The sequence below is a fragment of the Lynx rufus genome, unplaced genomic scaffold (assembly GCF_022079265.1).
Source record: "Lynx rufus isolate CCGP_SWC_20201006 ecotype Redwood Valley unplaced genomic scaffold, mLynRuf1.p SCAF_11, whole genome shotgun sequence".
In the NCBI taxonomy this organism is placed as follows: domain Eukaryota; kingdom Metazoa; phylum Chordata; class Mammalia; order Carnivora; family Felidae; genus Lynx; species Lynx rufus.
The window spans coordinates 19,208,411-19,227,981 of record NW_025814825.1 but is presented as its reverse complement, the minus strand read 5'-3'; the positions used below and the strand labels follow the sequence as shown (position 1 = coordinate 19,227,981).

General features: G+C 47.6%; 1 protein-coding gene across 1 annotated transcript in view; it reads left to right on the top strand.

Moving 5' to 3' along the window:
* Positions 1-18,300, top strand: part of DLG5 (discs large MAGUK scaffold protein 5) — a 127,022-nt gene extending 108,722 nt beyond the window's left edge. The window contains exons 27-33 of the mRNA XM_047073704.1: positions 120-290; positions 1,148-1,344; positions 12,422-12,565; positions 12,797-12,924; positions 14,117-14,226; positions 14,918-15,027; positions 16,515-18,300. Coding sequence (XP_046929660.1) covers positions 120-290; positions 1,148-1,344; positions 12,422-12,565; positions 12,797-12,924; positions 14,117-14,226; positions 14,918-15,027; positions 16,515-16,618 — 964 coding nt within the window. The 3' untranslated portion in view covers positions 16,619-18,300. The remainder of the gene's footprint in view (positions 1-119; positions 291-1,147; positions 1,345-12,421; positions 12,566-12,796; positions 12,925-14,116; positions 14,227-14,917; positions 15,028-16,514) is intronic.
* The last annotated feature ends 1,271 nt before the right edge of the window (positions 18,301-19,571 follow it).

Here is a 19,571-nt window from a genome sequence, read left to right as displayed (position 1 = left end):
CCTGGGGAAAGCTTAGAGCAGGGGGACTGTCCCAGGAGACTGGCTGCCAAGTTGTGTGGCTGGTCAGTCCTCCAGTAGCCAGCAGCTTCTGATCCCGGTCCTTCTGTCACCTGGTCCAGGGCCCTCTACGACCGGCTGGCCGAGGTGGAGCATGAGCTGAGCTTTAAGAAAGATGACATCCTCTACGTTGACGACACTTTGCCTCAGGGCACATTTGGGTCCTGGATGGCCTGGCAGCTGGACGAGAATGCCCAGAAGATCCAGCGCGGGCAGATCCCCAGCAAATACGTGTAAGTGTTCGTGTCTGGGCTTGGGGGTAGGGTGGGGCCCAACCTGGGGCTGTCCCACAGGATTGGGATGCATTCCGCCGTGCACCCTGGCTCTGGTCTGTATGTTTTGCCCACACCGCTTGTCCAAAAAGCTGCTCCTAGCACAATTCAATGTTTGTAAGTCACTGCTATATGGAAGCACGGTGGCAACTCAGGAGACATAACTTTTTTATTTTTAACCGATTTATTGAGATATATTCATCCACTGTGCAGTTCACCCCAAGTGTACGGGTTCAGTGGCTTTCAGTGTATTCACAGCCATGTGCCACTGTCCCCACCATCCATTTTAGAGCCTTCCCATCACCTCAGAAGCAGCCCTGTCCCTGTTAGCTATTAGCTGCCTCCTGCCCCCGCTACCCGAGGCGGCCATGACTGTGCTTCCTGCCCCTGTTGAGTTCCCTGTTGTGGACTTTCATGCGAGTGTGGTCTTCCGAGACGGGGTTCTTGCTTGCACTTAGCATACCATTTTCAAGGTGCTTTCATGTTGCAGTGTGCGTGCGTGTCTCATTCCTTTTTTCGGCAGGAAGTGTAACTTGTCCTGTCACCAAGGGAGGGCTGTTCTAGCACCTCCTTTTGACACTCACCTGAGTGTAGCAATTGTCCCGCTCTGAGAGCTCCCCCAGCACTGGGGTGTGTGTCGCCCCCACAGCAGTGGTCCCAAGGGGTCCTTGGTGGCATGGGTGGGTGATGTGGCCAAGGAACCTGGAGAGGAGTGTTGGAGGAGCCTGGAGTCCTGGCTTGCACCCTCTGCACGGGCAGGGCAGGACGGGCGGTGGTCCCTAGGCCCTTCCCAGCACCACTGTTCCCTGTGACCACAGGATGGACCAAGAATTCTCCAGGAGACTCAGCATGTCTGAAGTCAAAGACGACAACAACGCCACAAAGACGCTGTCGGCAGCTGCACGCAGATCCTTCTTCCGGAGGAAACATAAGCACAAACGCAGCGGGTCCAAAGATGGGAAGGACCTCCTGGCCTTGGACACCTTTTCCAACGACACCATTCCACTCTTTGAAGGCAAGGCTGAGCACACTTGCTCAGAATTAGGTTTGCCATTGGCCGCAGAAACCGCACAGCAGTGACAGTGACTTAGACAAGATAGAGGCTTGCTCTGCTCCCGTGCAGAAGCAGTTGTCTGGGTTGGGGTGGCGGCGCTGCTGTCCCCAGGGCCTGCCCTCTCTGTGACATTGCAGCTCCAGCCGTCACATCCGTGTCCAGGCAGCAGGAAGGAGGATGGGGCGAGAGTGTGCTGCAGCCGTGTGCACCTCTTTAAACGGCTTACCTGGAAGTCCCACCGGGTGACTTCTGCTCACATCTCATTGGCTACTTGCATCGGCAAGAGACCCTGAAAAAGCAGGGTCTTAGCTGGCACTGTGCCGGCCTCGGTACCTAGTAAGGAAGAGAGGAAGGATAGGCATTGGATGGGCGGAAGCAGCCTCTGCTCGATGCGTTGCTCCTGGTTTGTTTCGGGGTTATCATAGGCTGTTTGGTGTTAACCGAGAGCCACCAGTCTCTGCGGATCTTTGGCCTTTTCTGGCTTCACTCCTGTGTCCATTGATGATTCTTACAAGATCTTTCCAGGACCAGGCACCCAGCCAGGGCTGGAGTTGCATATTTGGGAGCGTCAGACATCCCCTGGCAGATTGCCCTTGTGGAAAGGGTTCACTTGTCCTGTAAAGCAGGAGGCCCTTGTGAATGCCGCTCCTGGGACCCGGGTGTGTGTCCAGTGTCCTAGAATGTCGCCCTCACGGGCAGGCAGGCAGTGAAGGTGGCACTGAGCAGCAGCCAGTAGGATAGCTGGTTTCTTCCTTCCCTGCCTTCCTCTCCTCCTCCCTTTTTTATTTTTAAAATTAAGGCCTTAGGCACAGGGGGTTGAGTGAATCCCACCCTTGTTCATGGTGTCTGTCTCTCCCCGTCAGGACAGGGTTGGCAAACCCCAGCCAGTGGGCCACATCTGTTTTTCTGTGTCCTGGAGCTAAGAATGGATCTTTCTGTGTAGTCTTTTCTATTCTACTATATTCTATTCTTTTATTTTATTATTTTATTATTTTGTTTTTATTTTTTTAATATTTATTTACTTTTGAGAGAGAGAGAGAGAGAGAGAGGGAGAGACAGTGTGAGCAGGGGAGGGGCAGAGAGAGAGAGAGACACAAACAATCTGAAACAGGCTTCAGGCACTGCACTGTCAGCACAGAGCCTGATGCGGGGCCTGAACACAAACTGTGAGATCATGACCTGAGCCAAAGTCAAGCGATTAACCAACTGAGCCACCCAGGCGCCCTGATGTTTACGTGTTTAAATGTAAAATGTAAGAAAGACTATCTTTAGGTGCATGAACCTTTTGGCAAAAACCTTTGCTTGGTTTTGTTGATCTTTACAGAAAAATCTGTTGATGTCTTAAAGCAAGGTTTTGTTCTTTAGTTTTTTTGTTTTTTTCCCCTTTCATTTTTTTGATCTTTAGTTTCACATTCCCCTTCCCCTTTTCCCGTAGACACCATCTCTGGGGTCTTCCATGCGTGTCCTGGGGACGTCTTTGAAGAATAGAAATTTGTCCATTCTTCGTTTGGTTCTTCGGGGTTTTTACGTTACATATTTGGAAATTGTGTTTAGGCACACACATCTTTTGATTTATGATCCTTCCTTGGTAAATTGACCCTTTTGTTCATTATGAAATAATCTTCATCTCTATTAATGTTTCTTGCCTTAGAGTCTGTTTTGTCTGAATTGTGACACCCATTTTCTTTTTGTTAGTTTTTGCATAGTTCACCTTTCCTGTCCCTCTCCTTTAAACTGTTCCGTAGCTTTATGTGTAAATGTCTCCTGTAAGCAGGTTGTAGGGTGTTTTTGTTTTTTTTGTTTTTTGTTTTGTTTTGTTTTTTAACGTTTACATATTTTTGAGAGAGAGAGACAGACCATGAGCGGGGAGGGGGAGAGAGAGAGGGCGACACAGAATCCGAAGCAGGCTCCAGGTTCTGAGCTGTCAGCACAGAGCCTGACGCGGGGCTCAAACTCAGAGACCGCGAGATCATGACCTGAGCCAAAGTCAAATGCTTAGCCAAGTGAACCACTTAAGCACCCCTAGGGTTTTTTTGTTTTTTTGTTTTTTTTAAACCCACTGTGACAATTTGTCTTTTTTCATTTTTTGAAATATCATATATGTAAAGAAAGTACACATACATTTACAGAACAGTGTACGACATGAGCTTTCACAGTCTGAGTGAGCATACTTATGGCAATCTTTATCATCTGATCAGAGTATTTAATTACCCCATTAAATATACTGGTAGGTTTGGATTTACTTTTACTTTCTTACCATTTGTTTTCTGTGGTTCTGCCTGTTTTATGTTTCTTTTGTTTCCTTGCTTACCTTTTTTTTTTTTTGGCTGCATCAAGTATTTTCATTATTCTGTGTCCCCCAGTCCGTCTGTTCGTTTTCCTAATTGATTTTGTTTGTTCCTTGGGGGGTTGCAGGAGGCCTCACGGCGTACGTGTCTGTCTCAGCACCAACATAAGTCATCACTCTGGCCATTTCCCTAAAAATTCTAAAACACGGGAACCCTCTGACTTCCAGGTACCTCCTCCCCGCCATTCCCTTTACCACTTTCATTCGACGTGTATTTTGAGCCGGAGACCGTATCGTTGGTGTGCACGCCAGTCATTCACTTGTACGCGCCCTGCCTCCTGCTCTTCACGCCTGCCTGCTGCTCTGCCCCCCGCGCATGCTCCCTCCTTCCCGCCGAGCAGCTCCCTTTAGCGTCTCTTGTTTCCTTACTTTCTTGAGATAGAGTCGACATGTAACCCTGTGTGGGTTTAAGGTCCACAACGTGATGATTTGTTATGTGTGTCGCGCAGTAGGTACCATAGTACCACAGCAAGGTGAGTTAACGTGTTACTTCACCTCACATAGTGGCTGTTTTGTTGTTGCTGTGGGGTGACCTTTAGCACTTCCTGTCATGCAGGATCCTGGGCGACACATTCTCTCCCTGTTTGCTTATGTGTTTTCCCATCATCTTTGGAGACTTTCACTCCAAATGGAGTGAAAAATGGATATGGATATTTTGGATATGGATATGCAAACGGATATGGAAGTTTAAACGGGCAGTCTTTTATTTCTGCGTTTTCAAGATACGGTCTTCTGGCTTTCGTGGGGCATTCATTTCCTAAGGCTGCGGTAGCAAATATCACAGGTGTTGTGGCTAACACAATGTACGTTTATTCTCTCACAGTCCTGGGAGCTAGAAGTCCAAAATCTACCTTTGGGTCCAAAAAAAAAAAAAAAAAAGGCACGGCAGGCCCACACTCCCTCCAGGGCTCTAGGGGAGAATCTGTTTCTTACAGCTTCTGGTGGCTGCCAATGTGCCTACACGTGTGGCCACATCACCAGCATCTTCACATCTCCCTGCTCCGTGTTCCTTCACCTTCTCCATGTTTGTCTGTCTCAGAACTCCCTCTGTCGCTCACAAGGGCCCACGTGATTGCGCTCAGGGCCCGGGCGATCCAGGATGAGCGCCTCCTCCGAAGATGCTTCACTCAGTTACTCTTCGCTCTGTAAGGGAACAGTCCCAGGTTCCGGCGCTGGGGGAGACTTGCTCTCGGGGGCGCGTTGCAGCCTCCCCCCACGTCGTTTCCGGTGAGAAGTCATCTTTCACATTGTTCACAGTGCGGAAGGTAACGTGTGTCTGACCCTTCTCCACCCCCCCGGCTGTCTTGAAGATCTTCCTTGTCTGCGTTTCTCAGCAGTCCTACCACGAGGTACGAGGTGTGGTTTTATGTCTACTCGGCTGGGGCTTCGGTGGTGGCGGTGGGTGGTTCTTAGCGCTTCCGGAATCTGAGGCCGGACGTTTTCGTCAGTTTTGGAAAAGGACGGTCCGGTGTTTCTCGTAAGCTCCTTCTGTGCTGTTCTTCTCTCTCCTGTACGTCAGTTGTTTGGCGATGTCCCTTATGTTTTATATGCCTTTCCATCTCTTTTTTTGTCTCCGTGCTTCAGCCTGGAGAGCCTGGATGTTTTCAGCAGACCTTTTTCTTGCTCAGTAATCCACATAACTTTAAATTTACCATCTTAACAGTTGTAAGTATGGTACAGTTGAGTAGTGTTAAGTGTATTTGCACCGTTGTGCCCAAGACCTCTAGAACTTTTTTTCGGGCCGTACTGAAACTGTACCCACCGAACACTAATTTTCCCTCCCCCCCCCCACCATTCCCCACCTTGACACCCACATCACCTTCTACTTCTGTTTCTATGATTTTGACTACTTGAGACATTTCATATGAGTGGAATCATACAGCATTTGGCTTTTTATGATGGGCTTAATTGCTTAGCAAATATCCTGCAGTCTCATCCATGTTGTAGTATGACAGGATTTCTATGGATTTCTTTTTGTTTGTTTGTTTGTTTGTTTAAGGCTACATAGTATTCCATTGTGTATACCTACCCCATTTTCTTTATTCATCTTGCAGTGAATTTGGGTTCCTTCTGCCTCTTGGCTATTATGAAGAAGGCTGGGTGAACATGGGTGTGCTAATATCTCTGCTTTGAATTCTTTTGGCTATATTACTGGAAGTGGGATTGCTTTATCGTATGGTTTCTATTTTTTTTAATGTTTATTTATTTTTGAGACAGAGCATGAACGGGGGAGGGTCAGAGAGAGAGGGAGACACAGAATCCGAAGCAGGCTCCAGGCTCCGAGCTGTCAGCACAGAGCCCGACACGGGGCTCGAACCCACGGACCATGAGATCATGACCTGAGCCAAAGTCGGATGCCCAACCGACTGAGCCACCCAGGCGCCCCTCTATTTTTAATTTTCTTGAAGGATCTCCATACTGTTTTCCATAATGGCTGCACTATTTTACATTTCCACCAACAGTGCACAAAGGTTCTGATTTATCTGCATTCTCGCCAACTTGTTATTTTCTGTTCTTTTCATGTGGCCATCCTAATGGGTGTAAAGGTCGTATCTGAGGGTAGTTTTTGATTTGCATTTCTCTTATAATTAGTGATGTAGAGCATTTTTTTAAAAAAATAAACTTGTTGGCCATTTGTATATCTTCTTTGGAGAATTGTCCGTTCTAATCCTTGGCCTGTTTTTAAAAATTATATGCCTTTTTGTTGTTGAGTTGTAGAAATTCTTTATAAAAATAGAACTACCCTGTGATCCATCAGTTGCACCACTGGGTATTTACCGAAAGGATACAAAAATACTAATTAAAAGGGATACGTGCACCTTGATGTTTATAGCAGCATTATCAACAATAGCCAAATTATAGAAATAGCCCAAGTGTTCATCAACTGATGAAGGGATAAAGAAGATGTGGTATATATGTACAATGGAATATTACTCAGCCATCAAAAAGAATGAACTCTTGCTGTTTGCAACAACATGGATAGAGCTAGAGAGTATAATGCTAAGCCAAATAAATCAGTCAGAGAAAGCTAAGTGTGCCATATGATTTCACAATGTGGAATTTAAGAAACAAAATAAATGATCATAGGGAAAAAAGAGAGGCAAACCAAAAAACAGTCTCTTAACTATACAGAACAGACTGAGGGTTACCAGAGTGGAGATGGGTGTGGCATGGGTGAAATAGGTGATGGGTATTAAGGAGGACACCTATTGTGGTGAACATCAGGTGTTCTATGTAAGTGTTGAATCACTAAATTTGATTCCTGAAACTAATATCACATTGTATGTTAACTAACTAGAATTTTTTTTTAATATTTATTTATTTTTGAGAGAGAGAGAAGGAGCAGGGGGCTGAGAGAGAGGGTGACACAGAATCCAAAGCAGGCTCCAGGCTCTGAGCTGTCAGCACAGAGACTGATGCAGGACTCAAACTCAAAAACCGTGAGATCATGACCTGAGCCAAAGTCAGATGCTCAACCAACTGAGCCAACCAGGTGCCCCAACTAACTGAAATTTAAATAAACCCTCGAAAAATCAATTCCGGATGTTAGCATCAGATGTATGTTTTGCAGATATTATCTCCCATTTCAGAGGTTGCCTTTTCACTCTATTATTTGCTTTGATGCTCAAAAGTTTTAAAATCTGATGTAGTCCCATTTGTCTGTTTTGCTTTCATTGCCTGTGCTTTTTGTTCTGTTCAAGAAATCATTGCCCAGGGCGCCTGGGTGGCTCAGTTGGTTAAACATCTGACTCTTTTTTTTTTTTTTATTAAATATAATTTATTGTCAGATTGGTTTCCATACAACACCAAGTGCTCATCCCAACAGGTGCCCTCCTCAATGCCCATCACCCACTTTCCCCTCTCCCCCACCCCCTATCAACCTTCAGTTTGTTCTCAGTATTTAAATCTCTTATGGTTTGCCTCCCTCCCTCTCTGCAACTCTTTTTTCCTCCCTTCCCCCCCCCCCCCCATGGTTCTCTGTTAAGTTTCTCAGGATCTGCATATGAGTGAAAACATATGGTAACTATTTTTCTCTGCCTGACTTATTTCACTTAGCATAATACCTTCCAATTCCATCCATGTAGCTACAGATGGCCAGATTTCATTCTTTCTCATTACCAAGTAGTATTCCATACACATCTGACTCTTGATTTCAGCTCAGGTCGTGATCCACGGTTGTGAGATTGAGCCCTGCTTTGGGCTTTGTGTTGAGTGTGGAGCCTGCTTAAGATTCTCTCTCTCTAGCTCGCTTGCGCTCTCTCTCTCTCTCTCTGCCACCCTGCCCCCTACTCTCGCCTGTGCTCTCTCTCTCAAATAATAATAAAAAGAAATCATTGCCCACACCAATGTCATGAAGGTTGTTCTCTGTTTTCTTCCCAGAGTTTTATGATCTTAGGTCTTCTGTTTGGATCTTAATTTCATTTTAAGTTAATTTTTGTATATGGTGTAAGATAAAGGTCCAACCTCATTCTTTTACATGTGGGTATCCGTTTTCCCAGCACCATTTGTTGAAGTCCTTTCCTGACTGTGTAATCTTGGCACTCTTTTCAAAAATCATGTAGCCATTATACAGGGTTTATTTTTGGGCTCTCTCTGTCTTCCACTTGTCAGTATATATGTCTTTATGCCAGGACCACACTGTCTGATAACTGTTGTTTCCTAGTATGTTTTGAAATCAGGAAGTGTGAGGCCTCCAACTTTGTTCTTTTTGGATTCTTTTGGCTATTAAGGGTCCCTTGAGATTCCATATGAATTTCAGGTTGTTTTTTTTTTCTTTCTGCAAAAAATGCCATTGGGATTTTCAGAGGGATTGCATTGAATCTGTAGATTGATTTAGGTAGTATGGACATTTTAACAATACTGAGTCTTCCAGTCCAGAGCATAGGATGTCTTTCCATGTATTTGTATCTTCTTTGATTTCTTTTTGCAATATTGTGTAGTTTGTAGTTTACAAGTCTTTTACCTCCTTGGTTAGGTTGGTTCCTAAGTATTTTTTCCTTTGTGATGCTCTAGTAAACGGGTTTGTTTTCTTAATTTCTTTTTCAGAATGGTCATTGTTAGCATATAGAAATGCAACTGATTTTTGTATGTTGATTTTGTATTCTGAAACTGCTGAAATCATTAGTTGTAACAGGTTGTGTGTGTGTGTGTGTGTGTGTGTGTGTGTGTGTGTGTGTGTATTCTCTAGAACTTGTTGCATAATTTTGTGTCATCTGTGAACAGATAATTTTAGTACTTGTTTTCTAACGTGGATGCTGTCTTTCTTTCCTGGTTTAATTGCCCTGGCTGGGATTCCCAGTAAACCTGTTGGATAGTAGTGGCAAATGGGGGCATCTTGGAGGGAGAGTTTTCCATCTTTTGCCATTGAATATGATGTTAGCTATGGACTTTTCATATGGCTTTTGTTATGTTGAAGTAGTTTCTGTCTGTTCTAGTTTGTTAAGTGTTTTTATCATGAGAGGGGATTGAGTTTTGTCGAATGCTTTTTCTGTGTCAATTGAGGTGATGTGGTTTTTGTCCTTCATTTTGTTAATATGGTGTATGACATTGATGGATTTTTGTATGTTGAGCCATCCTTGCATTCCAGGGATAAATCCCAGTTGGTCGTGGCATATGATGTGTTTTTTGATGTGTTGTTGAGTTCAGTCTGGTAGTATTTTGTTGAGGATTTTTGTGTCTATATTCATCAGGGATACTGGTCTGTAGTTTTCTTGTTGTGCTGAGGAATGAGTTTGGGAGTGCCCCCTCCTCTTCAATTTTTGGAAGAGTGTGAAGAGACTGATACTAATTTTTTAAATTTTATTTTGGTAGAATTCTCCGCTGAAGAAGCCATCTTGTCCTGGGCTTTTTCTTGTTGGGAAGTTTTTTCTATTACTTGCAGTCTCCTTGTTATAGCTCTGTTCAGATTTTTAAAAATTACTTCATGACACAGTCATAATACATTCTATGTTTCTGGGAATTTATCATTTCTTCCAGGCTGTCCAGTTTGTTTACATATAATTATTCATAGTAGTTTTCTATAATCCTTTTTATTTCTGTGAAATCAGTTATGTCCCTTTCTTCACTTACTACAGTTACGTTAGGCTTCCCCCTTTTGTTCTTCATTATTCTAGCTAAGAGTTTGTCAATTTTGTTGATCTTACTAAAAAGCCAAGTCTTGGTTTCATTGATTTTTTTTCTGGTTTTCTGTTCTCTGATTTATCTCTGCTTTCTATTTTTCCCTTCCTTCTGCTAAATTTGGGTAAGTTCTTTCTTTTTTCCCCCTGATTCCTCAAAGCGTGAAGTTGGATTGTTGATTTCTTCTTTTTCAATGTCAGCATTTACTACCACAGATTTCCCTCTTAGGACTGCTTTTCTGCATCCTGCAAGCGTCGGTATGCTGTGTTGTTTTCATTTGTCTCCAAAGTTTTCTAAATTCCTCTCTGATTTGTTTCTTTGACCGTTGGGTTAAGAGTGACTTGTTGCATTTCCAAGTATGGGTCTATTTTCCTTTTTTTTCTTTCTGCTGTTGATTTCTAGTTTCATTCCATTGTCAGAAAAGATATTTTATATAATTTCAGTCTTCTTAAATTAATTTTGTGGTCTATCCTGGAGAATGCTCCCTGTGCACTTGAGAAGAGTGTGTATTCTGCTGTTGCTGGTTGGAGTGTTCTGTGCCTGTCTGTTAGGTCCACGTGGTATGTAGTGCTTTGTGGTTCAGCTGCTCTTTCCTTATTTTCTGTCTGGCTGTTTTGTCCATAACAAAAGTGGGGCTTTGAAGTCCCTATGAATATTGTGTTGCTGGTTCTTCCTTCCGTTCTGTCAATGTTTGTGTCATGTATTTGAGAGTTCTGATGTTAGGTGCATGTGTGTTTATAATTGTTGTATCTTTCTGGAGAATTCACCCTTTTGTCATTATATGATGTCCTACTTTGTCTCTTGTGACATCGTCTGCCTGAGAGTCTGTGGAGGCTGCTAGAACATGACTACCTTGCTCTCTTTACATTCTCAATTGCACGAAATAGCTTTTCTCTGTTCTTTCACTATTAGCCGGTGGGTATTCTTAGAACTAAAGTGAGTCTCCCAAACTGCATGTAGCTGGATCTTATTTATTTATCCATTCAGCCCATCCATTCACATGTAATTACTGATATGGGAGGACTTATTTCCACTTGAATTGTTTTCTGTGTGTCTTATACCATTTTTGTCCATCTCTTCCTCCCTTGCTGCCCGCTGTTGTATGCTTTGTGGGTTTTGGTTTTTTTTGTTTGCTTTTGGTAGTGACAGGTTTTGATTCCCTTCCCATTTCCCTTCATGTATATTTTAAAGAGATTTTCTTTTTGGTTACCATTGAAATTACATAAAACCCCTTAAAGTCTTAAAGTTATAACAATCCATTTTAAACTGATAGTAACTTAATTTCAGTCTCCTGCAAAAATTCCATGTTACACCTCTGTGACCCCAACCCCATTTATGTTGTTGATGACACCTATTACCTCTTTTTCTATCAGTGTATAGATTAGCATAGATTTATAATTACTTTTATGCTTTTGTTTTTAAATATCTACACCAGATTTAGAGTGATTTACATGCCTACATTATGTTACTTCCAGATTCTCTATATGTATCTTTTCTCTTCCCAGGGAGTTTTATATTTTCTGTGGTTGGATTTAATGACTTGTGAGATGTTCTATAGCTCTCTGAATCTGTAATTGTGAGGACTTCCAACAAAGCAGATTATTCAGGGAGGAACAGGAATCTTCTAAATTGGTATCCCACTGTGTGGAATGTTCATAGTCATTAGGGTAGAATATGATTCTTGCTCAAATAAGTTGAAGGCATAGTGAGTTGATGTCCATACACAGGGAAATGGAGGTATAGACGCAGTGTATCCATGCATGGGAAGTTCAGAAGGAATGTGGGAGGGCAGTATGAATTAACAGGGATGCCTTCCAGAAACATAACACTGACTGGAAGAGGGAGGTGCAGAATGTTTATAGTGTTGTGTCATTTTTGTTGGGCACACGCACACACACAGCATATTTACTAGTCTTTTTTGAGTATGTAAAAATCAACATGTGACAACAACAAACATCTGGAAGGATGTACTTCCAGCTGATAATAGTGGTTATGAGGAGGCTGGCGGGGACCAGGACTGGAGAATGGGTGTCAGAGCTGTTTCGCCCTACCTGTAATGTTCTGATTTTTAAAAGGGAAGATGTGTTCATCTTTTCGTGGAGGAGTTCCTTTGCCCCAGGACTCCTCAGAGGCTTTAGTCAGAAATGCATAGGAATTCCCAGATGGTCATTGTGGCCACCAAACCCTCCCCTGCTGACCGGAACAGGTCAGCTGGTCACCAGGTTGAGGAATGCTCTATAGGAAGCCATGTAGATATACATGGATAATCTTCATGTATGGAGGTGTGGAGGTGTGGAGGTGTGGAGGTGTGGAGGTGTGGAGGTGTGGGTGAGGGAGGGGACAGACTTCCCCTCAATTCTGCCCGTGAGCTTGGTGTGCCCAGGACAAGGGGACTCTTCAGTACTGAACAGGCGAACCGTGCTGAGCTGCTCACTCCACCTGGCTCTGGATGTGTGGACTGAAGCGGGCAAAGCTGCCTGGGCTGAGAAAGGTCAGGGCAGCAGTGGGTCTCCAGCCTCTCTCCCTCCCTCTGCTCCAGGCACGTGCCTGTGACACTGCCCCTGTCTCCCACAGATTCGGTGAGCCTTGCCTATCAGCGGGTCCAGAAAGTAGACTGCACCTCCCTGAGGCCCGTCCTCATTCTGGGGCCCTTACTGGACGTGGTGAAGGAGATGCTGGTGAACGAGGCGCCCGGCAAGTTCTGCAGATGCCCCCTTGGTAAGGGGCACCCTCTATGCCTACTGGGCTATGTCCACCTGTCCCCTGGGGCTGCGTTCCACGGTGTTTCTGAGTCCTCCTGACTTGGGTCACATGCTGTGTGCCTTCCGGATCTTCCTCTGGAAGTAAGGATGGCAGAACTGCTCTTCTGTACAGTGTCCTTGCCCAGAATGTGCTGGGACAGCTCACCATGCCAGGGGGCATCCTCATTCCCGTGTCTGTGCTTTGCAGAGGTGATGAAGGCCTCCCAGCAGGCCATCGAGCGGGGCGTCAAAGACTGCCTGTTCGTCGACTATAAGCGGAGGAGTGGCCATTTTGATGTGACCACGGTGGCTTCCATAAAGGAGATCACAGAAAAGGTACCTGTTGCCTCAGACCAAGGGTTAGGGTTTGAGCATTTGGACTTGGATGCCTGGCCCTTTTGGATCTCTGCCTTGCGTGTTTCTTGGGCCTTCGGTGAACTTGCCTGTGTCCCTTTAGTCCAAGTCGCTCTCCTCAAGGGTTGCCCCCACTGCTTTTGTGTGCTTCCACGGTCACCAACAGGATGCTAGTCCCTGCGCACATGTCACCTCTGTCCCTCTGAGGGGATCTGATGGGAGCTTTGAACTCTAGGAAAGCCCCACACGGGGGATTCTACAGCAGGGTCCTGCATCTGCTCTGCTTATGTGCAGACGTGTTTACGTGTGCCTTGTTCTGGGGACAGGGTGCCCAGCCTCCATCAGGGTCGCTGCCCCTGAAAGGATTAAGAGCCATTTCTGTGTGTCTTTAAGGCTCTTGAAGGTACTGGGGTCCGTTTGCCAGGCAGCAGGAGGAAAAGTGGGGAAATCTGGAAGGGATATTGGAAAAGCAGCTGTTGAAGGTGTGGCTACTCCTTGGTCTCCTCCTCACTGAGTGTGCTCCAGTTAGGAGTGCTCCAGAAAGGTGGAAAGCTGGCCGACGTTGGGCTCCCTCTCTGCAGCTTGCGGGCATCGGGGAGAGCCACGTGCAGAGGGCCTGTGGTCTTTCCTTGGCTCACACTCTGCCCGCAGGCTCAGGGAACCCCGGGACACGTTTCAGGCACAGCCACTCAAAGACACGCACTCCCCTTCCCTGGGGCAGGCCCTGCTGAATCTCCATGTCTTCTTTTGCTCAGTCTGGCAGAAGTGAGGCTTCTGAGGTCCGGCTGGGGGTGGGCTTTAAGAAAGTTCCCTGTATCTGGGCAGAGGAAGGACAGGAAGTTTGGAGGTGGGCCGTCCAGACCCCACTCCACTCTGGCTCCGAGCCTTGACCACCATCAGAGTTGACAGCTTGTGGGGGAGAGATTTTCTGGGGTAAAGCTCCCCATGGTTTTTCCTACGTGGTCTTCGTGGAAGACTGGTCATGCTGCCTGGTTTACGGGTAAGACCTTCGTGTTTGTGTATGGAGTGAGGGAGAGCAGTGTGGGAGAGGTGGGACCCAGCAGTGGCAGAGAAAGGCAGGAGGTGTCCTCAGAAGGGTGTCAGTGTTTCTGAGGCCCAGCCCACCGCCCCCTGCCTGTCCCGGGGCACTTACTCTTCCCCCTCCCCCCCTCAGAACCGGCACTGTCTCCTGGACATCTCCCCCCATGCCATCGAGCGGCTGCACCACATGCACATCTACCCCATTGTCATCTTCATCCACTACAAGAGCGCCAAACACATCAAGTAGGTGCCCGGCTCGGCGGGGGCTCGGCAGGGGCCTTGCTGGGGATGGGGCTGCTGGCTCAAACGCTAGGCAGTGGGGGCGGACGTGGGAGAATGAGACGGGCAGCGTGTGTGGGACCCTCCCCGTCTCAACGCTCAGTCAGGCAGGGATAACCAAGCACAGCCCTCCTCCCACTGCACCTTTGCCCTCTCTGGTTGCTGCCACGGTTCCCGGAGTATGCGCGGCTTTGTCTGCTCTGCTTCCTGGGTGTCCCACCCCTCTTTGCCCTTCCGCCTCTCAGCTTGGTGCTCACGGGGACACGGTGACTAGCTGACCTGGGCTGGATCCAGGTCTGCTAGGAGCTGGCTTGGGTCATGGATGAGCCTTTGTTTTCACTGAGCTTTAGTTTTCACACTGGTTGGGCTGACAGCTCGTCAAGCCCTCCCCTCCATTTTGCCTTTCTGGGCTTCTAAGCTTCCGGTTCCTGCACCTGGGGACCAGCTGGGGGGCAGGGGGGTCTGTTCTCTGTGTGCCTGCAGTGGGGCGCCCACCTCCCCCCTACTGCCCAGAGCACTCCATGGGGCCTGCAGGCTGTCGCTGTGCTTTACCAGAGGAGCGCATGGGGCCCTGTTGACAGAGGCCCTGTTACTCGGGAAGGCGGAGGGCCCGGGGAGGCAGGAGACTCAGCCTGCTTCTCTGGATGTCTGATAGGGAGCAGAGAGACCCCATCTACCTGAAGGACAAGGTGACTCAGAGGCATTCCAAAGAGCAGTTCGAGACGGCTCAGAAGATCGAACAGGAGTACAGTAGATACTTCACAGGTAGGTGTGGTCTGGCCTTGTCCACCCGGACTTTTACCCAGGCAGCAACAAGTTCATCTCACAGCATAGGTGCCGAGCGTAGAGCTCCAGCATTCTAGTTGGTGGCTGCAGCCATCTGCCCTTCACACCCTCCAGGGCGCTCCACTCTTGCCGTACGGTTTGGCGAAGAAAAAGCTGCACTCTTACCAGCTTTGATCTTCGAAGCACCGCAAACCGAAAGAAGCACTTCACTTTGTGGCTTTCAACCTCTGATGAAACCAGTCGTTTGTGGTGGGGTTAATTAACACTGGGCTCGCAGAGGCAAGGACCGTGATTCTAATTCACTTGTAGGGACTGTTGTGATCTGGTTTCGTGTTTCTTGTGCAAAACAGTGGGTCTCAAAAACCAGACTCGGAGCTTCTATGTATGTGTATGGGAGTTTCAATCTCCAATCTGTCACAGACCAGTATTTAGTCAAATATGTTAGTAATTACTAGAGAAATGAAAATTTAAAACTCCAAAACTTACAAAATATAACCTTTGACTTTCTTCTCTTAGTTTCAACAGACATAAAATTACTCTTGTCGCAGTTCGACAGCAGTTTCTAAATGCTCCCTATTTCTGTCCATACCTGTGGGAAGTGGCCGGGGACCGTTTGTCTACTGGTGCTGTTCCATGGAGCACACTGAGAGCTCTGGGCTAGTGTCTACGGGACCTCTGGTGTTGAAAGCCTGCAGGGCAGGGCTGGCCATAGCTGGGGACGTATCATCATCTTGCCTGGGAGTCTTCACTGGCCTATGGGGATGCCCCGGCTCCTTAAACTTATTCTTGTTTCTGGAGAATCCTGCTGCTGATTGAACCATCGCAACAGAGCCCCAAACTGCTTTCCCATGTGCCAGGCTCCACATTGCAAGACTAGGCAAGCCCCACCCAGGGCATGCGGTGAGAGTGTGCAGTTGGCGTGAGCGGGCAGATCCTGGTCATCCCTGTTACAGGGGCCCACGAAGCCTGGCAAAAGAAAAAAATTTTTTTAAAGTTTATTTTGAGAGAGAGCGTGAGTGGGGGAGGGGCAGAGAGAGAGGGAGAGAGAGAGTATCCCAAGCAGGCTCTGCACTGTCAGCGCAGAGCCCAACGCGGGGCTCGAACCCACGAAACCGTGAGATCCTGACCTGAGCCAAAACTGAGAGTTGGGTGCTTAACCAACTGAGCCACCCAGGCGCCCCTGAGCCTGGCCAAATTTGACACCAACCTTCATCTGAGCCCGCATTTTCAGCATCCTACTACTCAACAGCTGAGCAGAGGGACAGATAAAAAAGCCAAAGTTATTTGCACTCAACTCTTTTCTTTCTCTTCCCCAATTTCTTGCTGATGGAAGAGAGCGAGGAAAGAAAACCAAGCAGCTCCAAACAGGCAGAAAACCAGAAAGAGTAAAAGATGTATTTATTTGCCACAAGCCTGGGGTCTCACTCACTCTGAACTCAATGATGTGTTTGGGGGCTCTCTTGCAGGGGTCATCCAGGGAGGAGCCCTGTCGAGCATTTGCACTCAGATCTTGGCAATGGTCAATCAAGAACAAAACAAAGTCCTGTGGATTCCAGCCTGCCCGCTGTAGAAGAATGCCACGCTGGAAGTCGCTGCGGCTTGTCTGCCGGCATAAACGTCTGGCCCAGCTCCTTCTCAGTGACTGAAAGTACAAGTCTATCTGTATATATACATGGAGGGGAAGGACCTGTGCACATGGACTCCGGAAGCATCTCCTCTGTAGACCCAGGGCCACAAGTGAACAGGATCCGGGCCCAGGCCATTGGACTGCCTTCCTCTCACACATGTGCTTTAAGACAAAAACACAAAAGACTTTTCGATAGAGGGGTTCAACACCACCCTTTCTTTAGCCAGCCGATCAGAGATGCTGCAAAGACAACCTTTCAGATCACACGTTTACAAGCCTTTTCTAAGTATTGGTTGCTTATGTTTACTTGAACGGCTCCATGTTGTCGGTGCCCAGCCCTATCCCTCTGTCAGCCACCCCCCGTGTTGCTTTGGTGTTGGGTTTTGTTCCTGCTTTTAGCAAAATGACTCTGGAACCTCGCTGGGGCCCACTTTGCTCTGGGAGGTTCCTGTCGGTGGGACCAGAGCTTCAAGAAACTTCCCACTCCACGGTGGCACCTCTCCTGGAAGGGACACGGTGACTGCACAGGCTTAGCCGCTATTGTGGCAGGACCAGTGCCTTTGTAGGGCCGAGTCACCAGCAGCCGTGTTCTCCCTTCCTGCACCAGGAAGACCACGTAGGCTTCCTGCACCCTCATTGCTCGGGCTTTCTGTCCTACCTTCCGTGTTCTCTCATTTCTTCTCCATCTGTGATTGTTGCGTCCGCATTCTACCTGGGGTCGCCACCACACCGTAGTTCTGGGCAGGGTGTTAGTTAACCGAGGGCTGGCGCGTGCTACTGGGACCTCTTCAGCTTCTGTAAATAATGACCGCTTTATCAGTGCAATTTTTGCAGGGTAACTCTTAAACGCTGGGGGCTGGGGCAGGTACATCAGCTGTCTCTGATGTGAAGACACTCGTGTTTCAGACTTTGAACCCAGAGCGCTTAGGGGAAGCTTAATGCCGAGTGTCCTCACTGTCAGACATCTAGAGAGCGGCTGAGGACCTTCTTAGTCCCGGTGACCGTGCTCCCAGCATAAACACGACCCCACAAGAACGTCTTTGTTGGGGGTTTTGTTTTGGTTGGGTTTTCTTCTTCTTTTTTTTTTTTTTTTTTTGCACTTCTGATGCTGGATATCTCCGGCTGAAGATTTGATGTGGTTCCTCCTTAAACTGTGCGTCCTGTTAATAATAGGTACTGTACTGGGCTCCGTGGAAGTGTCACTGGGGTAGGACCTATATTTTAATACTATTCCTAACATTTCATTTTACTAGCAAGAAATCTTTGATTTCATTTTATTCTTTGTAATTCTAGACACTAGATTGTAGATTAGCCAAACTGACATTTTTTTAAAAAAAGGGATATATTTTCTTGCACAGTTGTTCAAAAAGAGACATGTGTCAGTCCTCAGTGCTGCCCTTTGTTTCACAGGTACGCGTCGTCTTCTAGCTCAGACAACCAAGACAGACGGTGGGCTGTCTGCGGTCCCACCTGGTGCCCTCTGGCTGTCTCTCTGGGTTGCGGCCCGAGTGGGACTGTGATGGTAGTGTGCACAGGTACTGTTCTGACAGACTGGGATTTTCTGTACTAAAACCTTACTTTGTATCAAAAGTTACACAGACTTTAGTACAATAAATAAAGGTCAATTTCCGTAACTTGTTGAAATGAAGATACCTGTTTTTTAAATTGGTTTTCCGTCTGTTCCCCATCCTTCGGCTCTCTGCATGTAGCCGGAATTGTCTGGTGTGCGAGGTTCTCTCCAGCGCCTGTGATACTCAGGAGCCCCTTTGACCTGCTGCCTGCACCCTCAAGCTGCTTACATTCAGAGCTGTGAAGAGCAAAGGAGATTTGAAGGACACGGAGATCCCCTAATGTCCTCAGTAAGGGGAGGAGGCCCAGGTCAGGCCCGGGGCTAAAGAAGGCCGCGCCTGGTGTGGGGGCTGCACTGTGATAGGACCCAGCATTGCAGTACCACGTAGGGCTCTCTGGAGTTCTGGGGTTGCAGGAAGCCCGGACAGGCCTCATTAGATGCGCCGAGGTCTGGGTCAGAGCAGAGTCCTTCTCCTCTGCTCTTTTTGCCTGGAGGCCTGCAGGAGCACCGCACCATGCCGCTGCGGTGACCTGGCCAGCGGGGGCCGACTTGGTGTTAGTATCTCCTTGGTCCTTTCTTGCTGGGTGAAGTTCCATCATGGACCTGCAGTCTTGGCCTCACCGGTGGCCACGAGAGTCACAGGGCTGTGTGGACTGTGGCAGCTGAGGTGTGGGGGTGGGGGGCTGGTGTGGCTGGCCGGGGCCCAGAGGGCCTTCTCTTTTTGTCCATGTGCACCCAGCCACCAGGCTGCCCGGAGCCAGGGTGAGAGCGGTAGCGGCTGCACAGATTTTGTCACCCACCTGGCAAATGGGGGCAACGGCCACTTGTTTTAGCAGTGGGTCTTTTAGACTTATCTGTATTTTCCAAATCTCCTATAGGAAACTTGGTTTTCTGTTATGATTACAAGGAAAAAAACTACTATGGCTTTTAACAGTGGAGGCCCACTGAGTTGCTGAGATCCCAGAGCGCTTGCTTCTGGATGCTACAAAGTACCACTGAGGGAATTGGTGCTCGTCTCTAAGCCATGCCGAGACTGGGGCAGCGAGGAGGGCTGCAGAGGCAGATGGGGCTCTGCCCCAAGTAGGTGTCTGTCTCGTGCAGGCTCAGATCCTTCTGGAAAGGCAGAGCTGACTTTCGTCCAGCCGTGAGGCCTTGGATGCATCACACTCGTGGCCTCAGCACCTGGGCCTTTGAAGACAATGCAGGCTACGTCATCTCTAAGACCCTTCCCGTGCTGACATCCGGGGTAGGTGTGGGAAATGGGGCTTCAGCAGAACCCCAGCTCCGGGTAGCCTTTTCGGAGGTCAGAGGAGCTGCTCGACATCT